The 18,647-nt window shown below is 40.8% G+C and overlaps 1 protein-coding gene across 1 annotated transcript; it reads left to right on the top strand.

Annotated features, from left to right (window-relative positions):
• The first annotated feature begins 1,318 nt into the window (after positions 1-1,318).
• PLSCR5 (phospholipid scramblase family, member 5) lies at positions 1,319-11,482 on the top strand. The gene is made up of 7 exons (XM_009320405.1): positions 1,319-1,433; positions 2,029-2,180; positions 6,668-6,710; positions 7,556-7,776; positions 9,016-9,177; positions 10,331-10,492; positions 11,444-11,482. The coding sequence occupies exons 1-7, from the start codon at positions 1,319-1,321 to the stop codon at positions 11,480-11,482; spliced, it is 894 nt and encodes a 297-aa protein (XP_009318680.1).
• Positions 11,483-18,647: the final 7,165 nt, after the last annotated feature.

Genomic DNA, 18,647 nt, shown 5'->3' with positions numbered 1-18,647 from the left:
GTCACGTATTGTCTTTTAGCAGCAGCCAGTTGGGTACTCAGGGCTACAGGCAAACATTGCAGCACGCTGATCTAACCAGCCTTCTAAATTCATTTTCTCCATTTGAGAAATTCATTTGCTTTCAAATACTTAAACTAAGTAGAAGGACACAAATCTGTTTTTTCTTAACATAAATGCAACTCCACAGAGGTCACCCTGTTGTGACGTACAGAGGCGGATGCTGGCTCAGGGAGTTTCAGCAATGTCTATTTATGTTTGCCAAATGTTTACCCCTTTTTTTGCCCCCCAAATACTCAAGACATTCTGCATTTACAGCACTAAAAGGCACACAGCAGCAAGCAGGTTTTACAGCATCGTTGTACTCTTGCAGTATACTTTTTTTAAATTTTACTTATCTTTAGCCATATAAGAGAGATCTGGTTTTGTATATTTTTAATGCATGGTAGTTAACAGAAGCAGCAAAATAGTCATGTTGTGTAATATGGTTTTCATAATGAAGGAACTTGATAATATACTTCTTTTAGGAACAAGTAACTACAAATTATGTTTGTACAGTATGCTTACTGTACCATACGGTAACTTTTAAGTTTTCCCATACCATAAATGAAATGGGAAACATCCACAAAAATAGACAAAGTGTCAGAGTAGCTTGGATTGTCATCAATATTTAATGTATTTTCTGTTTGATTTTTGTATAGCTTAAAATTTGACAGGTAGAACTGCAATTTGTTGTCTTTTTTTCTCTTTATTATTCGAGAATAACACTAACGCTCGGCCATTTCATGGCATTTCATGTAACAACAAGAGTTACGGCAGTAACAGAACCCTGTGAGGTAAAATGATGCAGAAGAGCATATAAAATATTTATTACCCAGTTATACATTTTTAAAAGCCAGCTACAAATTCAAAGGGGTTACTTATTCTTCCTGTGGTCTCAGACTTTGAAAGGAAGCAGTGGCTGCAACGACAAATTAAGATCAAAATATGATTAAACGATGTATCAGCCACAGCGAGTTCAAATAATGCTAAAGGATCTCATTTAAACCCACAACAGCAAAAGAGAGCTTCAGACTTAGAGCCAAAATTCCTTCTGGACCTCAAACCCCATCGTGCCCAAGTATTGTCACACATGATATAAAAATGATCAGTTTGGGGACTGCTTTACTGCCGAAGTGCAGGGGCTCAGCTTAATACGAGGATTTGCCATTTATATGTGGAGAGCTTCAGCTTGCTCCTTCTTGTTCCGGCAGAGCCAGTGTTACTGAAGGCTGGGGAAAGCTGCTCGTAGCAAAACCAGTAGGAGTTTGTTGCGACTCAAATGGCCAAGGTGATCACCGCACTGTGGGAGACGGTGCCTGTGCCTCTGAAGGGGTGTGGGCATACAGGTGCCTGTAACAGTAAATACTCTCGTTACCTTCGCAGCGCTAGCCAAGGTAACCAACAGCAAACCAGAAAACACAGCTTAACGATATCTGATCTTTTCATTAAGATAATAATGAATAAATACACTGTAAAAGGCTGTGTAGACTTTGATACCAGGGTTGTAACATCCAGCCTGGGGAATTTGAGATCCCTGGAAAGGTTATCTCTAATTAAGAGAAAATATGCATGCCCTCAAGATGCTAGAAAGCATCTTGTTAGAAGCAAGCCCTCAGCAGCCTGGTGTACATTAGCACGCAGGGCAGCACGCAGGGAGCAGGGAAGAGCAGCCTGTGCTGAGGAGCTTGTGGCCACTGCTCGCGAGCTGTCAGAGCGGATTAGGTGCCCTCCAAGACCGCATCTCCTGGTTTAGCTTCATCTACAGTGATTCCACTTTGCATACTCTAAGACTGCTTTATAAAGTGACTCAGAGTGCTTGAAGTGTGGGATCATCAGGAGATTCGTTTCAGATCCTCACTCCTGATCTGAACTAAAATGCTGATATAGTCACAGGCAGAATGTGACATTATTGTTCCAGTTTTGATCCAAGTAGCTAGCTGTTGTTTGGCCCTGTTCATTTCTGATTATTTTTTTCTTCTTTTCCTGCAGAATCTCAGGGACAAACCAACCCAGTCTTTAAGGATTACCTCCCTGGTTCTTCCGACCTTCCTGAACAGAATAAACCTGTTGAACCAAGAAGTCTCTGGAAGCAAACATCACACACTCATAACTTGCCACCTGGTCTGGAGTACCTGAACCAGGTCCTGAATCTTTCCAAATGTTAGAATTGTTTTGTTTTCCTTGTAGACTTCCTTGATACCTTGGGGGATGGGGTTGTTTGGGTTTTTTTCTTGGGGGAGGGGCAGGTGGAGATGGAGTGGCTTTTTTGTTGTTTGATACTACTATGAAATAAGGAGCGTAGGAATGACAACCCCTTCCTTCATTGCAGCCATTCATTTTTATAGAAATCCATTTGTTGTGCATGCAGCTCTCCTTGCACCAAAACCATGGCTTTCTCCCCTTTAGGACTTTTTCTAGGTCATAGTATTACCCCTCTCATTGTTCCCCCAGTTTCCTTCCAGCTCCTTAAGAGCTCACCCTCAGGGAAATGGCTATCAAACTCCAGCTGGCCTCAAAAAGACTGAAACAGGCAGTGTGTGAAGGAATTGTCACCTCCTTATAACCCATCCTTTGAGGAACACGAAGGTCTTCTGAGCAAACTCCTTCTGCCAAGGACAGTGCGCTCCAGGTTAGAGGTAAGGTCCTGGGGAGGCAAGCTCCCAGGGAGACAACTTTGCGAGCATAAGCCTGGGTGGCTACAAACCCGCACCCGCTCTGTGTTGGGTCGCGGGGCAGGAAAGCACTGGTGCCCGAAGAGAGGGAAATGCCTGGAAATGGAAGCGGACACGTAGGTCACAGGCAGAGGAGGGAAAAGGAATGCTAAAGTCTTCTCAGTCCTACTGCTAAACGTGCGGCTGTCCGTGTCGCTCTGTGAAACCTCTCAGCTCCTGGAGCTCAGACCAGTGATGGTGTGCAGGTCTGCTCCACAAGTTTAACCTCTTCCTACATTTTTTTTACTGGGAGGGTCACTCCCTGCTACCGCTTTGACACCGACTCCAGTTTGCATTTCACATGTGGCTGGATTCTGCCACTCTTACATATGCTGAGTAACACTTCATACACCCTGCCTGGTATGGGCAGGGACAGAATCAGGCCCCCAGCGTAGTCCGGTTGTGATGCTGATACACACGCTTCTGCTGTGTTTGCATTTTGGTGGTGCTGGGAAACGTTTATTTGACTCGAGGTCTGTATTTTAGATATACATTTCTGGTAGTTTTGTACAGAAGCAGAAATTGAATGTATTTTATATTTGGAGCTAAGTTACCTAGATAGCTAATGAAACTGGGAGACCCTTCAGAAACAATCTTTCATGTGGAGTTATGATTTTCATTTCATGGTGCCCATGCACAAAATGATATGTGTTGTCAATTACATGAGCATTTGCTCACAGACTGTGGGAGCTACATTTTTTAGTCTAAAAGTGATTGTGATAGTAAATACTTGGCAGGTTACATATTCAGTCCCCTGTATGAACATGAATTATACCTCAGATTTAGCCATACAATGCGGGCAAGCAAATTTTATTACTCCATTTTATAGCAGCTTTACATCTGACACAAAGACAAAAGAGCAAGTGGCTGTCAGAACTATAACTAGAACTCCAGACTCCACTCAGGCTTGTTCTCGGCCCAATAACCATGTGTCTGTGCTGCAGCCCTTGCTAATTATTTCTGACTTTCTCTGCAGTCTGAAAAGTGGAAAGCATGTGTGCAATGCTGATTATTGGCATATACCCACAGCTAGAGTTCCCATGCGTTGCAGAACATTTTGGTGCGCGATGCTGAAGTCATACTGGCTGTGTGACTAATGAAACAAGCTCATACAGGACAGATCGTAGCAGAAAGGAGATCCAACCAGCAGGGAGAGGGCTGCCTGCAGAATGAATGTGGGATTCACAGCTGCCAGGGTGATCCCTGGGGATTTATCCTGACGGACTAAGATTTTCACGTAATGAAAATTCTCAAGTGAATGAAGATGTTTTTAGCAGAACTGGGAATTTCTGATGCCATTGGGAAGACTGGAATACTGTGTACCCTTCTGGTTGTGTGTGTACTGGGGAAAGGTGGGTCCAAATTGAAATAGGCACAGACAGGTACTACTGGAAGGACATGGGGAATAGAGAACCTGCGCTAAAACAAGACTGTGAGTGTTTCATCTTTAGACTAACAAAATGCTACCAGAGAGGGGACTGTGAAAGCTCTCACCCCTAGAAGAGTAAACACCCTGTGGGAAAAAGAGACATTTAATTTATAGAATGATATTACCAGAAAAAAGATTGTATAGAAAGTGGTTGTGAATAAATACAGGACAAAAAATAGAAATTAGGTGCGCGGATTACCTCCAGCAGGAGCAGGGAAGTTAGCTGGATAGATTTGAGAAAGCTGAATCTATTTCTTAATAAGAGCATGATGTGTTTGACTCTGAAACAAGGATCCAAATTTAGTGAATCTCAGAGAGATCCCTACAGTCTTATTCTAAACAGCAATTCAAGGACACAGCATATAGTGTTGGATGAGAAGAAAAGAAAATATCTGTCATGTACGTTAAGGTCAGACAGCAATATTTCACATACCTGGAGTCAGTCAGGCTGAGGAGCGATTCACTTGGCAGTTCAAGGTGCACCAGAGAAGGGCAATAAACTGCTTCTGCCCTGGCAAGCTGATACCATGCTTTCTATCGTTATCACAAGAATGACGCTCTAAACAATTTCCTACAAAACAGGTTACCCAAACCTCATTATTATCTTCCAGATCACAGCCATAGTTCGAGGAATTGGCCAGTGCCCATCACAAAAATCGAGGGAACCTGTGCCCATAGCAGGAATAGACAGACGAGACCTCAGAGAAGAATTTTCCAAGTAGCTCAACGGCGTTGTGCCACCATTCAGGCTTAACTAATTTTGTAAGAAACTTCTTAGTTTATACTTGCTTAGACTGATCAGATGTAAATTTAATGCCCACAAAACCGAATACTGAGAATTAGCTGTGTAGAAGGAATTTTAACACACCTGAGCTCAAGAGGATGCAGACCCTTGTAAACCAATGGGCTTTAGATGCTTTCAAACGCAAGTGCAGAATTCCCTGAATCCACGAGTGCCCCAATAAAATACGCATCAGAATAGTTGCCTTGCAGAAACCAGCGAAAGGCAAAACAAGCCTAGCAAGTGGTACTGCCACGTTGTCTCAACATTGTTTATACATTGTTCACAATAAACCAAGACACAGACCAAGATCACTCAAAGCTTTTAGCAGTTCAGGCCCATTAATTTTCTTTTCCCTGTGAGAGTCTATGTGGGGCAAAGAAATCCATATTAAAATCAATACTAAAATATTAAAATAGCCTTACGATCTTTAACATGTTTATTATTTTTTCATCAGCAGAGCACTTCCCATGAGCTAGCTCCGAGAGCTCACATCTCTCAGGAAACCTAAACAATAAACAGCAAAGGTTCTTGGGAGAAAATTTTTAAGTCCAAATATTTTTTATTATTTCAATTACTGGCATGCACATTTCAGAGATTAATGAAAGGGATAAAGAAGTTTCTTTTTTACCAGCTTTTCTTTGCAGCCTGAAGTAGCTGCAGGAGGTGACTAGAATTGACAAATGGCTGCAACAGTTTGAATACGTACCAGGCAAGGTTTATCAATTGTAAAATATACAGATGCTGGAGAGCTGTGACATGCTGGTCTCAGAAGGTTGCTGTGTGCTTTCTGTCTGCAGCTGTGAGTAACGGCAAAATCCTGCGCCAAGCATTTGCCCATCAGGAATTTAAGGAAAAGAGATTAGCGAAGCCTAAACTATCACATAAAACAGACATAAAAACTCACATAAAACTTAAAGGTAGACTGAAATTAAGTCTTGCTGGTTTTATAATACTAATGACTGTTCTCTAAAAAAGAATAATGTCGGAGGGATGATATGCACAGCAAAGCTGGGTATCATGGCAAACAACTTTTCTCCTGCATTTGTAACCAGCTCACAGGGAAAGACAGTTTCAGCCAGCCAAGGGTTTCTCTGGGGAGCTGCTGTTTTGCCCATTCTGGCACCCTGGCGTGACCGTTTGCCAAATTTAGGGTGCAGAACTCCCGTTGGCTGAGATGAGAGCATTAAAGCTCGTGTGTGCTGTCATTGGCATCATCTGATAGCCCTGCTGGGCTGCTCCAGCGGGGCCCTTTGGGATGTGGCTACAGCACGTTTTGAGCTTGAGCCCAAACTCATTCACTCCTGCACTGCCATGGTGCCCAGCACTAACCTTAGCTTTGGGGCAAGGGGCTTCCCCTCTGCCAAGGCCAGGAGGGAGGAACAGGAGTGAGAAGTGGGTCCTGCTTCTCACATACATCTTTCTGTTGCTGTTGTCTTTCTCATTCCCCCAGCAAAGATTACTTTTCTTCAAATGTGTGGGTGAATTATATGACCACAGCACCCAATGTCGCACTCAGTCATCATTTCAGAGAGATGTCTAAAGTGTGACTTGAGATAGTCCTCAGGCACCCAGCTTGTGCACCTCTGAAAGGAACGAAATCCTAATAACAGGGAGATGAGCAATAAAAATAGGCAGGTGATCGGTGGCAGGCCCAGACCTTTCCAACACCCACCATCTTGCTTATTTATTTATTTTTTTAAACAGCTGGACCAGATAATTATTCATCAGCAAGTGGAGCTTCTTGAAGGTATGGTGCAACCCTTGCCACTCTTTAACTGTGCTGGTACACAGATGTCTCCAAAAGGCTTCCAAGTCTTGCCCCCAACTTGTTGAAGGCATTGCGAAGCCTCCTGCTGACCTTGCGTCAGGCCTGTAATGTGGTGTTAGTGTGGTGAAAGCTCACGCTCTTTATGCCTGTTCCGCAGCAAACCAAGGAGAGAAAGATTACAGTGAGTAATCTTTACACCAGTCCTAAATTGTCTCCCTCAGACACCTCCCTCTCAAAGTTGTTAAAGTTTAACCATCTTTCCAATCCATGGAAAACTTTATTGTCTTTAGCAATAATTAACATGCTACAAGAAACAAAGCAAATAAAGAAAGGAAGGTCAGAAGACACAAAATGAAGCATAAGAATTTCTATTTACATAGTTCCTCGGAATTTCAAAGTACTGAACAAGTATTAAGTTCTGCAAGTAAAACATTTTTCAACGTATTTCTCCCATTCAAAATGTTTTCAGCCTGATTCTTGGATACCTCGCTGGGTGAAAGTTTTGTCACTGAAGTGGGACAGCCTCGTATTGTTACTTTTAACGGATGATAAAGTAAGAAAAAAGCCCAAACCAAAACTCAGGATCTGAATTCTGTTTTGTGATATGTACTTTAGCGTACAGCAAATCGAAGTCTTTGAACTAAACGTTCCTTCAAAATACCGACCTGACATTATTATTTCCTCATAATTGTATATTTTCTTTGTGTCATTATTTCAAAACAATTTTTTAAACTGTCTCTGTTCTGTAGATTTTTAGAATATATACTAATATATATCTACTAACATTATACTAAGGTAATGTTCTACTTGTTTTGCTTTATTAGCCATACTTGGCACAGAGACCTCCAGCAAATACGAGATAAAAAACCACTTGGGACAAAGAGTTTACTTTGCAGTAGAAGAAAATGATTGCTTTGATCGTAACTTGTGTTCGCCTCTAAGGTCTTTCACCATAAGGATTACCGATACCACGGGCCGAGAAGTGATTACCGTGAACAGACCCTTGAGGTGCAACAGCTGCTGGTTCCCCTGCTTCCTGCAAGAGGTGAGCGAATCCCAGCTGCCTTTTGTCCGAGCACGGCGCGGTATGAGCACGGCATTAACGAAGCCTCGCGCGACCGCTGCGAGGGTGGCGGGAAGGAATTCACACCCACCTCTCGTCCTGGGGACTGCCTGGCGGCCTTCGTTTAGAAGTAACTATTGATAAACAAGGCCCTTTTATGAGCTGCGTTCCCAGCGTGCCTCCTCCCTTTCATGGGACCTTACTTTCCTGACATCCCAAATAAAGCTCTTCTGTCTGACGATAGAGATGTCTCCGAGTCAGGTAACACAGCACCCCAAAACACTGCTTGCCCTGACACAGACTGACGTCCGTTAGCGATACAGATGGAAATCACCCACCGTACTCCCAGAGTGTGAAGGATGGAAAATCCCTGGAGGCCACCAGCGCGTGTGGGTACGACTGGGAAGCAGCTCGCCGAGGAGGCCGACGCTTCGCTCCATGGCTCTGCCTCCTCCAGGCCATATATCTCTGGGAAATGGTAGAACTTGGAAATAAGCTGCTTTGAGTGAAAAATGCAGATCTGATACAGAGTATCAGATCTTTTCTCCTTATTTTTGACTCTCCTTTATTCAGACATTTTTCTTGTTTTACGAAAATGTTTTATGGGTTAATTCATTTCCCTACTTTTTCAGTACAGCATCAGGGTTTAAAAAAAAAAAAAAAAAAGGTCCTTTGGTAGCATGGCTACTGGATACAAAAGCTTATAGGATACTCACTGATTACAATAACAAAAACTTTTCACAGCGTACGGCTTTTATCAAATCTTATATGTAAGATGTTAGTTTGGGGTGCAACTTTTGAGCTTCATATTGTCCACTATATTTAAAAACACCATTAGACAGCCTTGTAATACCCAGTTCACAGTTTGGTAAAATTATATATATTCAATAAATAAATATTTTGTCATTATATAAACAATACACTGTTATGGACTTATAAAATTAGTTTATAAGATTTTTTTGTTTTCTTTTCTTTGCTAGTTATCAAATCTTATATGTAAGATGTTAGTTTCTGGTGCAGATTTTGAGCTTCATATTGTCCACTATATTTAAAAACACCATTAGACAGCCTTGTAATACCCAGTTCACAGTTTGGTAAAATGATATATATTCAATAAATAAATATTTTTTCATTATATAAACAATACACTATATGTATTTATAAGTTTTATGGACTTATAGAATTAGTTTATAAGTTTTTTTGTTTTCTTTTGTTTGCTAGTTAGAAGTTCAGTCCCCACCAGGTACAATAGCTGGGTACGTTGTACAGAACTGGGACCCTTTTCTGCCAAAGTTTACTATACAGAATGAAAGTAAAGAAGATGTACTAAAAATAATTGGCCCATATGCAACTTGTGGCTGTTTTGAAGATGTTGACTTTGAGGTATGTTTCTTACGAGTGTTAAGAATTTTAAAGTTTTACTACTTTGAATAAATTTCTCACTCAAAAATCCTGTTATTCTACCCTTAAAAATACTATGTATGTTGCTATAATTATGGAACAGAAGTACAACAATGTGCATTGGAGTTCCTGACTTGTACACTCAGATTCCTACAGATGTTTTCTGGACAGGAGTGACAATTCCTTCAAGGAAATAAACATGCTGCTAAGTGAAGTCCTGGTCCTCTGCAGTCCATGAGCACTCAGACATTGATTTTGACAGGCTCAGGGTTTTGTCCCACATGCATTCACTGTTAACTGACACATAGTCCCTTGAAGCCTGTGGCATTGAATCTGCTGCCTTCTTTACTCTCAGACTGAGAACCACGGGCAGGATTACTGTCCAATATATCTACATCCATTTGACAACATTCATCAGGAGAAAAATAATTCTGAGGAGCCACTGAGATATTTAAGGGATGAGAGGGAGAATGGGAGATACTCGAAGAAACCCTGGACAGAGTTTTCTGGTGTGAACAAAGCGCTTTGCCTTAGTTAAGGAATCATAAAAGAGCTTCTGTGTTGATCAACTCGTTAGCCAAATCAGTAGACTTCAGTGGGTACTGTCCAAAATTTCAGTATACTGTGAGAATCATAGAATTATAGAACGGTTTGGGTTGGAAGGGACCTTAAAGATCATCTAGTTCCAATCTCCCCGCCACGGTCAGGGACACCTTCAACTAGACCATGCAGATGGCTACATAATTGAGAACATATCTGTCAGTTGTAGGGGACAGCGGTCCACAGCAATGGTACTGCTGTGACTTGGACCATATCGGAAACACAAGACAGGAAAAAAAGGACCCCATTGTGAAAGAAGAGCAGAAGTGGTATAAACTTTCACAATTGCTTTCCTCCACTTTTCTGTCAGCTCTAAAGATGCTGATGTTTCCAAACTTGAGACCCTTTCTTGTGTGCTACTCCTAAAGGTAAATCTGACACTAGTAGAGCACCTCAATGATAAGAATAAAAGAAAAACCTGACAACTATAGCGTGTTCTGTGCATCGGGGCATAGTCGTTAATTCTATGGAGATATAATCAGTGTGTACTTGATTTATTTACATTTAGGTGTATTCCTATTTTTTATTTGTACAGGTAAAAGCTCTCAATGAGATGTCAACGATTGGCAAAATTTCCAAGTACTGGTCTGGATTCGTAAACAATGTCTTTACTAACACTGCCAACTTCGGGATCCAGGTCCCTGTAGATCTTGATGTGAGAATCAAGGCAGTAATGATTGGTGCTTGTTTCCTCATTGTAAGTATGCAAACCCAACAGGTAGACCTACAGAGGTGGGCAGGCTGGGACCAAAGGGGCCTTTGCTATCAGCTGTGATCCTACAAAGGCATAAGTGCAGTGGAAATCCAAACCCGCTACCTAAAAGATAAGTTCACTGAAACCCTTTTAATTTGTTGGAAGGGATTTGGTTTTTTCTTATTTGCTGAGCGTCTTTAGGTTCCTAACAGTTTTGTTTATGAAACCGTTTAAATAGTACTCCACATGTAATTCAATATCTTGCATGGCAGGATCAAATATCAACATACATGTCAAACCTACCAGACTCCCCCGAACCCCGTATCTGTTGTGTTTGAACAGGTATATGAACCAAAACAAAAGTTATGTTATTTCTAACGGTAATTTCAAACAGTGAGTGCCACTTCAATAGTTCTGTCCAGTGTTGTATGTAAGACCTTCAGGTCATATGAAATTTCCTACAAAAATTCCCTTGTGAAGATAATCATAAGAGAAGAATTGTATGAAAAGGAGGATACTCACTGCTAGGAGTAAGGATGAAGTTAAGATGCATGTTTTCTAGAATTACAAATTGATATTTGCTGTGTACGTCTTTTGCCAACACTAACGTGTTAATATTAACATCCAATGGTTTCAAAATCATATGTGATACTTACATCAGAGAATATAAAACTAAAGGACAAAACTATTTAAATTATTCACTGGAAAGCGTTTGCTTTAAAATAGCAACAACAGTTCAGATATTTTGCTTTTATTAGGTTAGAAATGTAACTCTCATGATACTTAAGATTTTTGGATTGTGTCCTCCAAAACTCCTGTTGCTCAGTGGCAGAGTAATAGAAAATGACTGACTAATCTAATTACTTTACGTAAAAAAAGCCTACAAGTAAGATTTTAATAGTAATTGTTGCATTTTCGTACCTTCCTTACTGTTCACAGTTTGTTTATTTGTAGGACTTAATGTTCTTTGAAAACACTTTGGATGGATTATAACAAGATGATAGAAACAATAAAATATGCAGAATGTGTTTCAGTAAGTAAAAATGAAAATAAATTTATCTTCTTGCTTTGAAGACTTATACGTTAGATACTTTCTAATTCCTTTTCATTTTCTTCCAGAAATCCCTTGAGCTTTCGACATGATTTTGAACTGCACAAATCCTTGTTTCTTATAGGAAAAGAAAGGGAGCTAATAATGATGCTTATTAAAATATGTCTCATGTAAATAATAATTTCCCACTTACATTTTATGTGTGTTGTAGCTAAGCACATACTGTTCACACAGAGCACTGTTGCTTTGGAAGAGTGCTATTCTCTTCTTTCTCTTTTGATGTTCCTGCATGGGAAATCATGAAAGATTAGATGAAGGCTTGCAGCGTCACTGATGAAAGTCTATGTTTAGAGAAGCCTTTGATGTTTTGCAAGTGCTGGTACCAGTTACTAGCTGCATGAGGGTGTGTTCTGGGGGTTTTGCTATTTCATAATTTTAGAAGTAATTTTCTGATTTGTTATTTAATTAATAGTAACACACTGAGATTGAAAGTAACAAATATAAAGACATCACCCTATGGGAAATTCAAGATGTTATCTGTTTCAGTGAGTCGAAAGAAGGGAAGTGATGTTTGCTAGTAAATTAATTTTATGGTAAAGATTTGTTTAATGAGTGGCAGCCAGAAATTAGGCTTCCAGTACTAGACTTGGGAACGTAAGCCCTGTTCAAAAAATCTGGTCTTCCACTGCTTTTGTTGAATGCAGGCCATAAGGTTTGAGAGATGGTCCTCTATGTGCTAGAGGCGCACAAACTGCTTCACATTTGAACTGTCAGCGTTAAGGATTCTTGCTCCCATCCACTCAAGACTTTTCCTTAAAAGGTTTGTTCCTCTTACTTAATAATATCTGGTGGTTGATAACTTTTCAGCCAGCCTTGCCTGGGGCCACCCTAGAACAGAATTATTCTTTTTGTTTGGCAAGCTCAGGTATTTTCTGTGATAGGACTATGCAATAGGAGCTTTTTCTATTTCAGATAGCAGTTTTACATAGCTGTTCATTCCTGCAGTCACACCTCATCATGCTGTTCCCAAACATTCCCACCAACAGGCTTTTACTAATGCAAGCTTCCTTTGTAGGAACATCCATTATATATACGCAAGACATAAACAGAAAAAATTTTGTTGCAAAATATTTGCTGTATGAGCTTGCTTATGCCTCTCTTAAAAACTCCAATGAACCCTCAAGAAGCAGACCATTACCATACAGTATTGGTGGTAAAAACAAATGCTGTCATAGTCACCAGGCAAGTTTCCAAGGGGAAGATTTTACAAATCACCATGAATGTTGGGTTTTTTTAGCATGAACTAGTAATTCAATTCTTGCAAATAACCAACACATCAACGGAAAGGAGAGGAGATAATGAATAATTCATAAAAATGAAAAAGAGCTAAATTTATCAGGTGATTAATTCTCAACAAATATTTAGACTAATTTTAAATTAATGTTCATGGATATGAATTCAAACACAGTGAAGTCAGGAAGTTGCAACTAATGTTGCCGTAGTGAAATTAACTCAGGAATGCTTATAGATTTAAACAGTATGTTTTAGATTATATACCACACTTAGGTATTTATACAGATTTACATATGTCTTGAAAATAATTGTGGTTAACAAGCTCTGACAATCATCATCTGTTAACCCTTTCATTACTGGCTCTCGCTGTGACTCTTAGCAGTGCAATCAGGCTGCAATCCGCAGAAGTTATGAACTCACAGGGAACCATTGCCGTCACCTTTCCCAGGAGGAAGCACCCTGTGCAGTAGCTGTGAGCTTCGTGGGCAAGAAGCTCCCTCGTGTGGAAATTTATAGTTTTGCAGAATACAGATGACTGACGCCAATTTGCTATTCTCACTAGTTTCACGTTGGTGTCATTCTATTAAATTCAGTCCTTTCACTCCTGACTTACTCTGATGCAGATTGAGAAAGAGAGCCGGATTTTTATAGTAATTTATCTCTTTACATCCCTTTGCCATTGTGACACGCCAACATGACTATTATTGTAGCCAACAGTCTTGGGTCTCATTCAAAACCACGTTCTTGCGCTGTTGTTGAGTTGTGTGTGTCTGAACGCCCGGCTGAATGCAGTGCCAGGTGAGATCAGGAGGCTCCCCTGCTACCTGCTACTCTTCCTCTGCAATTTCCAGCCTTCTTATGACCCTTAACAAGCCAAAGACATCTTTGAAGCAGATGTGTCCAACCGCCATTGAAGTCAATACAAAATAGGGTCTTGCTTACCTGCAGGGCTGAATTTGGCTGTGAGTGTCCACATATATACCTTGTAGGTAAGCAATAGATGCGTATATTTTTTATATATTGCAACCAGATGATAGTACTGTATTTCTTGCACTTAGTGACTTTGTTGCTGTTTAGTGTGTTAGTACAACTTCTTTTTTTTTAAGTGTAATGCTTGCATACGTGTATGAGTACGCCTCTGTTTATACCCACAGCAGCTTCTGAGACATACAGGAACAGGTTCAGTCCCTGGATAAAACAAAGCGCTGGGGCTGGGACAGCTCTTGCTGGCTAGAACTTCCTCTTGACCTCGGTCCCACCCTTCAACATCCTGGTAGAAATTCAGTGCCAATGCCAGCACTTTTTCAACTGGAAGCTCTTTCCTCTAAACCCCAGCTGCCATACGAGGGCAGGTATTTATCCTCAGCAACGATGATGGAGTTCTGCGTGATATTATTAAATAACAGCTAATGTGAACTAAGATTTTTAAAACCTGCAGCTCTAACTAGTAACTCTTTCTTATTAATAGCAATGTGTTTCAGGTTATGGGAGCTACGTATGCTCTTTACAAATCTCACCTCTCACGATTCCCCCATGCTAGGAGTGGCTCTCCAAAGGAGAATTCAGTATTCCCCAAAGGGGGACAGATATTCTCTAAACCAGATTCACGTCCTGAACATCTTCTAGAAAGACACAATTCTTCTAATGAAATAGAAATTCTACTTAATCCAGCCAAGCAAATAGTTTCACACTTGATCACTAGCCAAATTGTAAAGCTGTGTAGTACATAACTCTTGTGTTCAGTAGATGGCAGCAACAGTTCATTATTACAATATTTAGCTTTCCACAGATCACAAGCTGTACCCCGGACGCTGATTGAAGATCAACACACCCTTAACTTCTAATTGATTTCTACCCTTAACTGGACGATTTTATTTTCTTTGTCTGATATTAAACCTTTGTCACATGATGCTGGGTTATCTTTATTGCCTGCAACTTACAGATGAACTATTGGTGACTGATATTTTATGAGATCTGGTAGATGCATAGGCAGAATCCAGTCTACCACAAAGTGAGCTCTTCTGGTCAGCCCAAAAGCTATTTTTTGCACCTGGAGCATCTCTTCAGCTTCCCCAGGTGGACAGGGGAGAAGCCCCAGCCCCAGGACATTCCCTACCTTCTGCAGAAACAGAAAGTGCTGTGTCTAAAGGAGATTGCTTTGCCGTGGGGTCCCTAGAAATATGGAAGGTTTCTATGGGTAAAATAACTTTGCTCCCATGTCGTGTCATCATCGTCCATCACTATGTGCTGTCCTGGGGCAGAGGGATGGAACACCCCCTGTAGTGCCACAACCCCAGATGATACCACTACCTGGGAAGGAGCTGGTTTGTCCACGGGAAGGTCAACCACTTTTTGTAAGAGTGGCAACACAGCATCTCTGTAAGTCCTGAGATCTTTTGGTCATCTAATAATTTGGTGGATGCAAAAGTACTTCTCTTTGTAGACTTTGGTGTGCGTATTGAAAAAATCTCTCTTTGTTTCAATTGGGTTACTTGTTTTAGGATTAGGCAAACCTAGAAATGATCCAGAATACACATTTTCTAATGGAGTTGTCTAAGTGGTACCTGTTTGGAAAGAAAATATATGCAATTTCCTCCTCCTGACTCTCCTCTTAGTTGTATTGATTTCTTTTCAATTAGAATAGTATGTTCTATGTTAGAATGATACATATTCGTTTAATTCAAAGATCAGCTTTAGGTTTTTAAATGTGCTTTTTCCATCCCTAAAAATGGCTCCCTTAGGGGGCAAAAAAGACTTTAGTTCCTTAGGGAAAATTACCCCATATCCGGTGAGAGGAGATTTGTTTTTTTTTTTTTTTCTGGGATCCTAGATGTTTTTCTAAACTCATTCCCTCTTAGGGATAGCTTCCTTAATGCCAAATCATTATTGAAGTACTCTATTAGCACCTGCTATGAGACAACAGTTTGTTAATGATTTGTCAGCATTTTATTACTTCACTCCTCCAAAATGAAGTCAACAAAACAATTTTTAAGAGACTAATAACCTACTTTTTGGAGTGAGACAGCCCAGGCCAGATACAACTTTCTGCTTTCTTTCTGTACTTGTTAGTATTATGCTTACAAAAGCCCACTAACCTTTTACAAAAGAAAGGTCAGAAGGACAGAGACTGATGTGTGCCCAGTGACTTGCCCCAAAGTGCGTTCACTCCTTTATCCCAGACACAGTGAATTCCTGCCACTGTGAAAAGGAGACCTGTGGGTGACCTCACATTGTTGTGTATCTCCTAGATTGCCCTTGAAAATTCATCTCAATTCACAATTAGTTCTTACTCTCCAGTCTCTCTTCGCAAAAACAATACAGAGACTTCTCACCCCTATTCTCACTTTCATTTCCTTCTGGCAAAGGAGTATAAACGTAGTTATTACAGCACTGCTGCAGGAATCGGAGTCCTGACCTCATCTGTCTTGATACCCAGCAGACCTACTTGAAAGCTACAGAGTTCACATTAAACCTTCTGTATTAATGTACACAGGACTATTCAATGCAATGAACCTCAGTCTCACTGATTATTGAAAAGGCACACATGAAGTTCATGTTGATGGACTATGTTTCCAGTACGGAGTCCTGGGGTCAGCTGTGAAGCCATGCAGCACCGGTACTTACACGGCTGGTTTGTCAGTCTTGGTTTTGAAATAAATTTACTTCACTGTATTGCATGGATTAAATCTATCTCCTCCATTTAGTATCTTCATTCACGAGGAATAAATAAGTTAGGCAATCTTGTATAGACCCAAATTCAGTGCTTTCGCAGGCTGCGGGTTCAGTTCTGCGTAATTCTTATTACATGGGCTCTGGCACAGAATAGCTCCTAAAATCTGGATATTGGCAAGCAGACAAGCATGGAGACTGCTCAGATGCTTAAAGATAACTGAGCGCTTTGTGTGCTCTTATTTCTAAAGAACCCAGCACTTTCCAGATTTAATCCTGAAATAACTATGTAATAAAAAATGTTGACAAGAACTCCTGAGTTCTCACCTAAAATCCTAATTGGGAGGAAAGTCCCCACTTACTTGAATGACCTCGTTAACTCTGCTTGTTGGTTGTCTAAAGTAGGAGTACTTTCTGGCAAAGGTTGATAGGTTAGGCTTGGCGTGCAATAAAATAAAATAGTGTTATGGAAAAACGCAGGAGAGAACCAGGAGTCACCGTGTGGCACCGTGAGGGCCGTGCTGCCTCACAGCCATCCCAGCGCTGGGGCATGCTCTCCTCCATCGCTTACGGGGAAGGTTGCACTTCAGGTACACGTGGCTGGAAAACAGGGAAGTGCGCACCACGCATTTTCCATTTTTAGGTTTCTATAGGCCAGTCATAGTAGGTCTAATAATGTTTTTATTCTGGCAGCTGGGTGAGTATTGAGGGAAAATTCTTCCTGTAAGTCATTTCAACAGGACTTGTTAGCTCGTTGTGCTTTTCCACTCTAAGATACTAATTTGAGGGACTTTTTTGCTCTGGGCCACCAACATCAGGTAAGAGCTCTATTTACATTACTGATTTTTTGTATTTTAAAAAACCCCAACATACAACAACAAAACCCTACAAGCTACTGTTGGCAGCCACTGCTGTCTCTAGAAATACTTGTTTCTATCTAGAAATGACCCTGGACACTTTGTTGTTGTTGTTGTTTCGGATGAGCACATTTAGAGAAAGAAAATATCACCGTGCATGTGTCAAGGTCCAGTATTGCTTTGTAAGTCTTTTCTTAGTCGTTTATGGATTGCTTGTAGAAACTTGGGGAATTTTTGGACAAGGCTAATGACTGTTATTATTCTGTCCACGTGTTATTGCTAGACCCATGAAGAATTATATTTTGCCATAAGGAATCATTTTGGGCAGCTGTCTTTAATAATAATGCCCCTACATACCAGCCAGCATGGAAATAAATGTAGCCCAGGATCAAAATAAGGATCACTACTAGAAATACCTCTTATGCTTCACGCTTTTCTAGAATTCAAATGAAAGTTTTGAGCATTTTTTTAATTACTTCTGGGTTTCATGAAGAACCCAAAGTGTCAAAATACTGTTTTATTTAAAAAAGAAAAATCCTATTTGCTTTGCAAATGCAGGGGAGATATTTTGGCTATTATATAGGATAGTTTGCTGAGTGTATAGGATAGGAGTGAAAAAGAGTATTTTTATTTATTTATTTATATTAGCTTCTCTCCTATCTCCAGTTTCATATAGTTGTAGATTAAGGCTCAGGACACCTGGGAAATAAGTAAGAGCCACAAGTGATACTTTCTCTGTGTTATGACCCAGGCTGGGTGACTCGGGGTCGTAGCGGTTTCGTGATTCCCTTGGGCTAAATTAAGGTGAAACGACACCAGGCGATCAATTAAATGCTTTATTTATGGAGCACGCAACTTAAACTTGGAAAGCGTAATAACAGGCGGCGTGGATTCTATTGAGGCATTTATAAGAAGAAAAGGAAAGAGAAGAAAAGGAAAGAGAGAGAGAGAGAGAGAGATATCGCCACCCTTGGATCTCGCGATGACGGTGACGGACGTGGCAATCCTCAGGTGATGGGCGCACACGGCTCCTTGGAGTTGTGCCTTTTATAGCCTAGTTCCCGCCTCTCGGGCAGTTATGTAGCTCCTGATCCTTTGTGCAGGCGCCATTGGGGGGGTGGTCGTGAGCCCCTTCCTCAAATAAACTCTGTATGACCTCTGGCCATACATGCCGGGTCTATCGGAACATGGAACTGCGCACCCTCCGGTGCGCCCTCCGTGACCTGAGTTATCTGACCTCTCCTTTAAGGTTTATTGCTGCCATGCAGACCGTGACTTGTTTTACCAC

Source organism: Pygoscelis adeliae, unplaced genomic scaffold (assembly GCF_000699105.1).
Source record: "Pygoscelis adeliae isolate BGI_AS28 unplaced genomic scaffold, ASM69910v1 Scaffold413, whole genome shotgun sequence".
NCBI classification, from domain to species: Eukaryota; Metazoa; Chordata; class Aves; order Sphenisciformes; family Spheniscidae; genus Pygoscelis; species Pygoscelis adeliae.
The sequence above is the reverse complement of the archived record's forward strand: the minus strand, read 5'-3'. Positions and strand labels throughout refer to the sequence as shown.

Coding starts and splice junctions, on each gene's coding strand:
- PLSCR5 (XM_009320405.1), top strand. CDS start 1,319: ATGGCCAAGGTGATCACCGCACTGTGGGAGACGGTGCCTGTGCCTCTG. Junction 1,434..2,028: donor CCTTCGCAGCGCTAGCCAAG/GTAACCAACAGC, acceptor CTTTTCCTGCAG/AATCTCAGGGACAAACCAAC. Junction 9,178..10,330: donor TTGAAGATGTTGACTTTGAG/GTATGTTTCTTA, acceptor TTATTTGTACAG/GTAAAAGCTCTCAATGAGAT.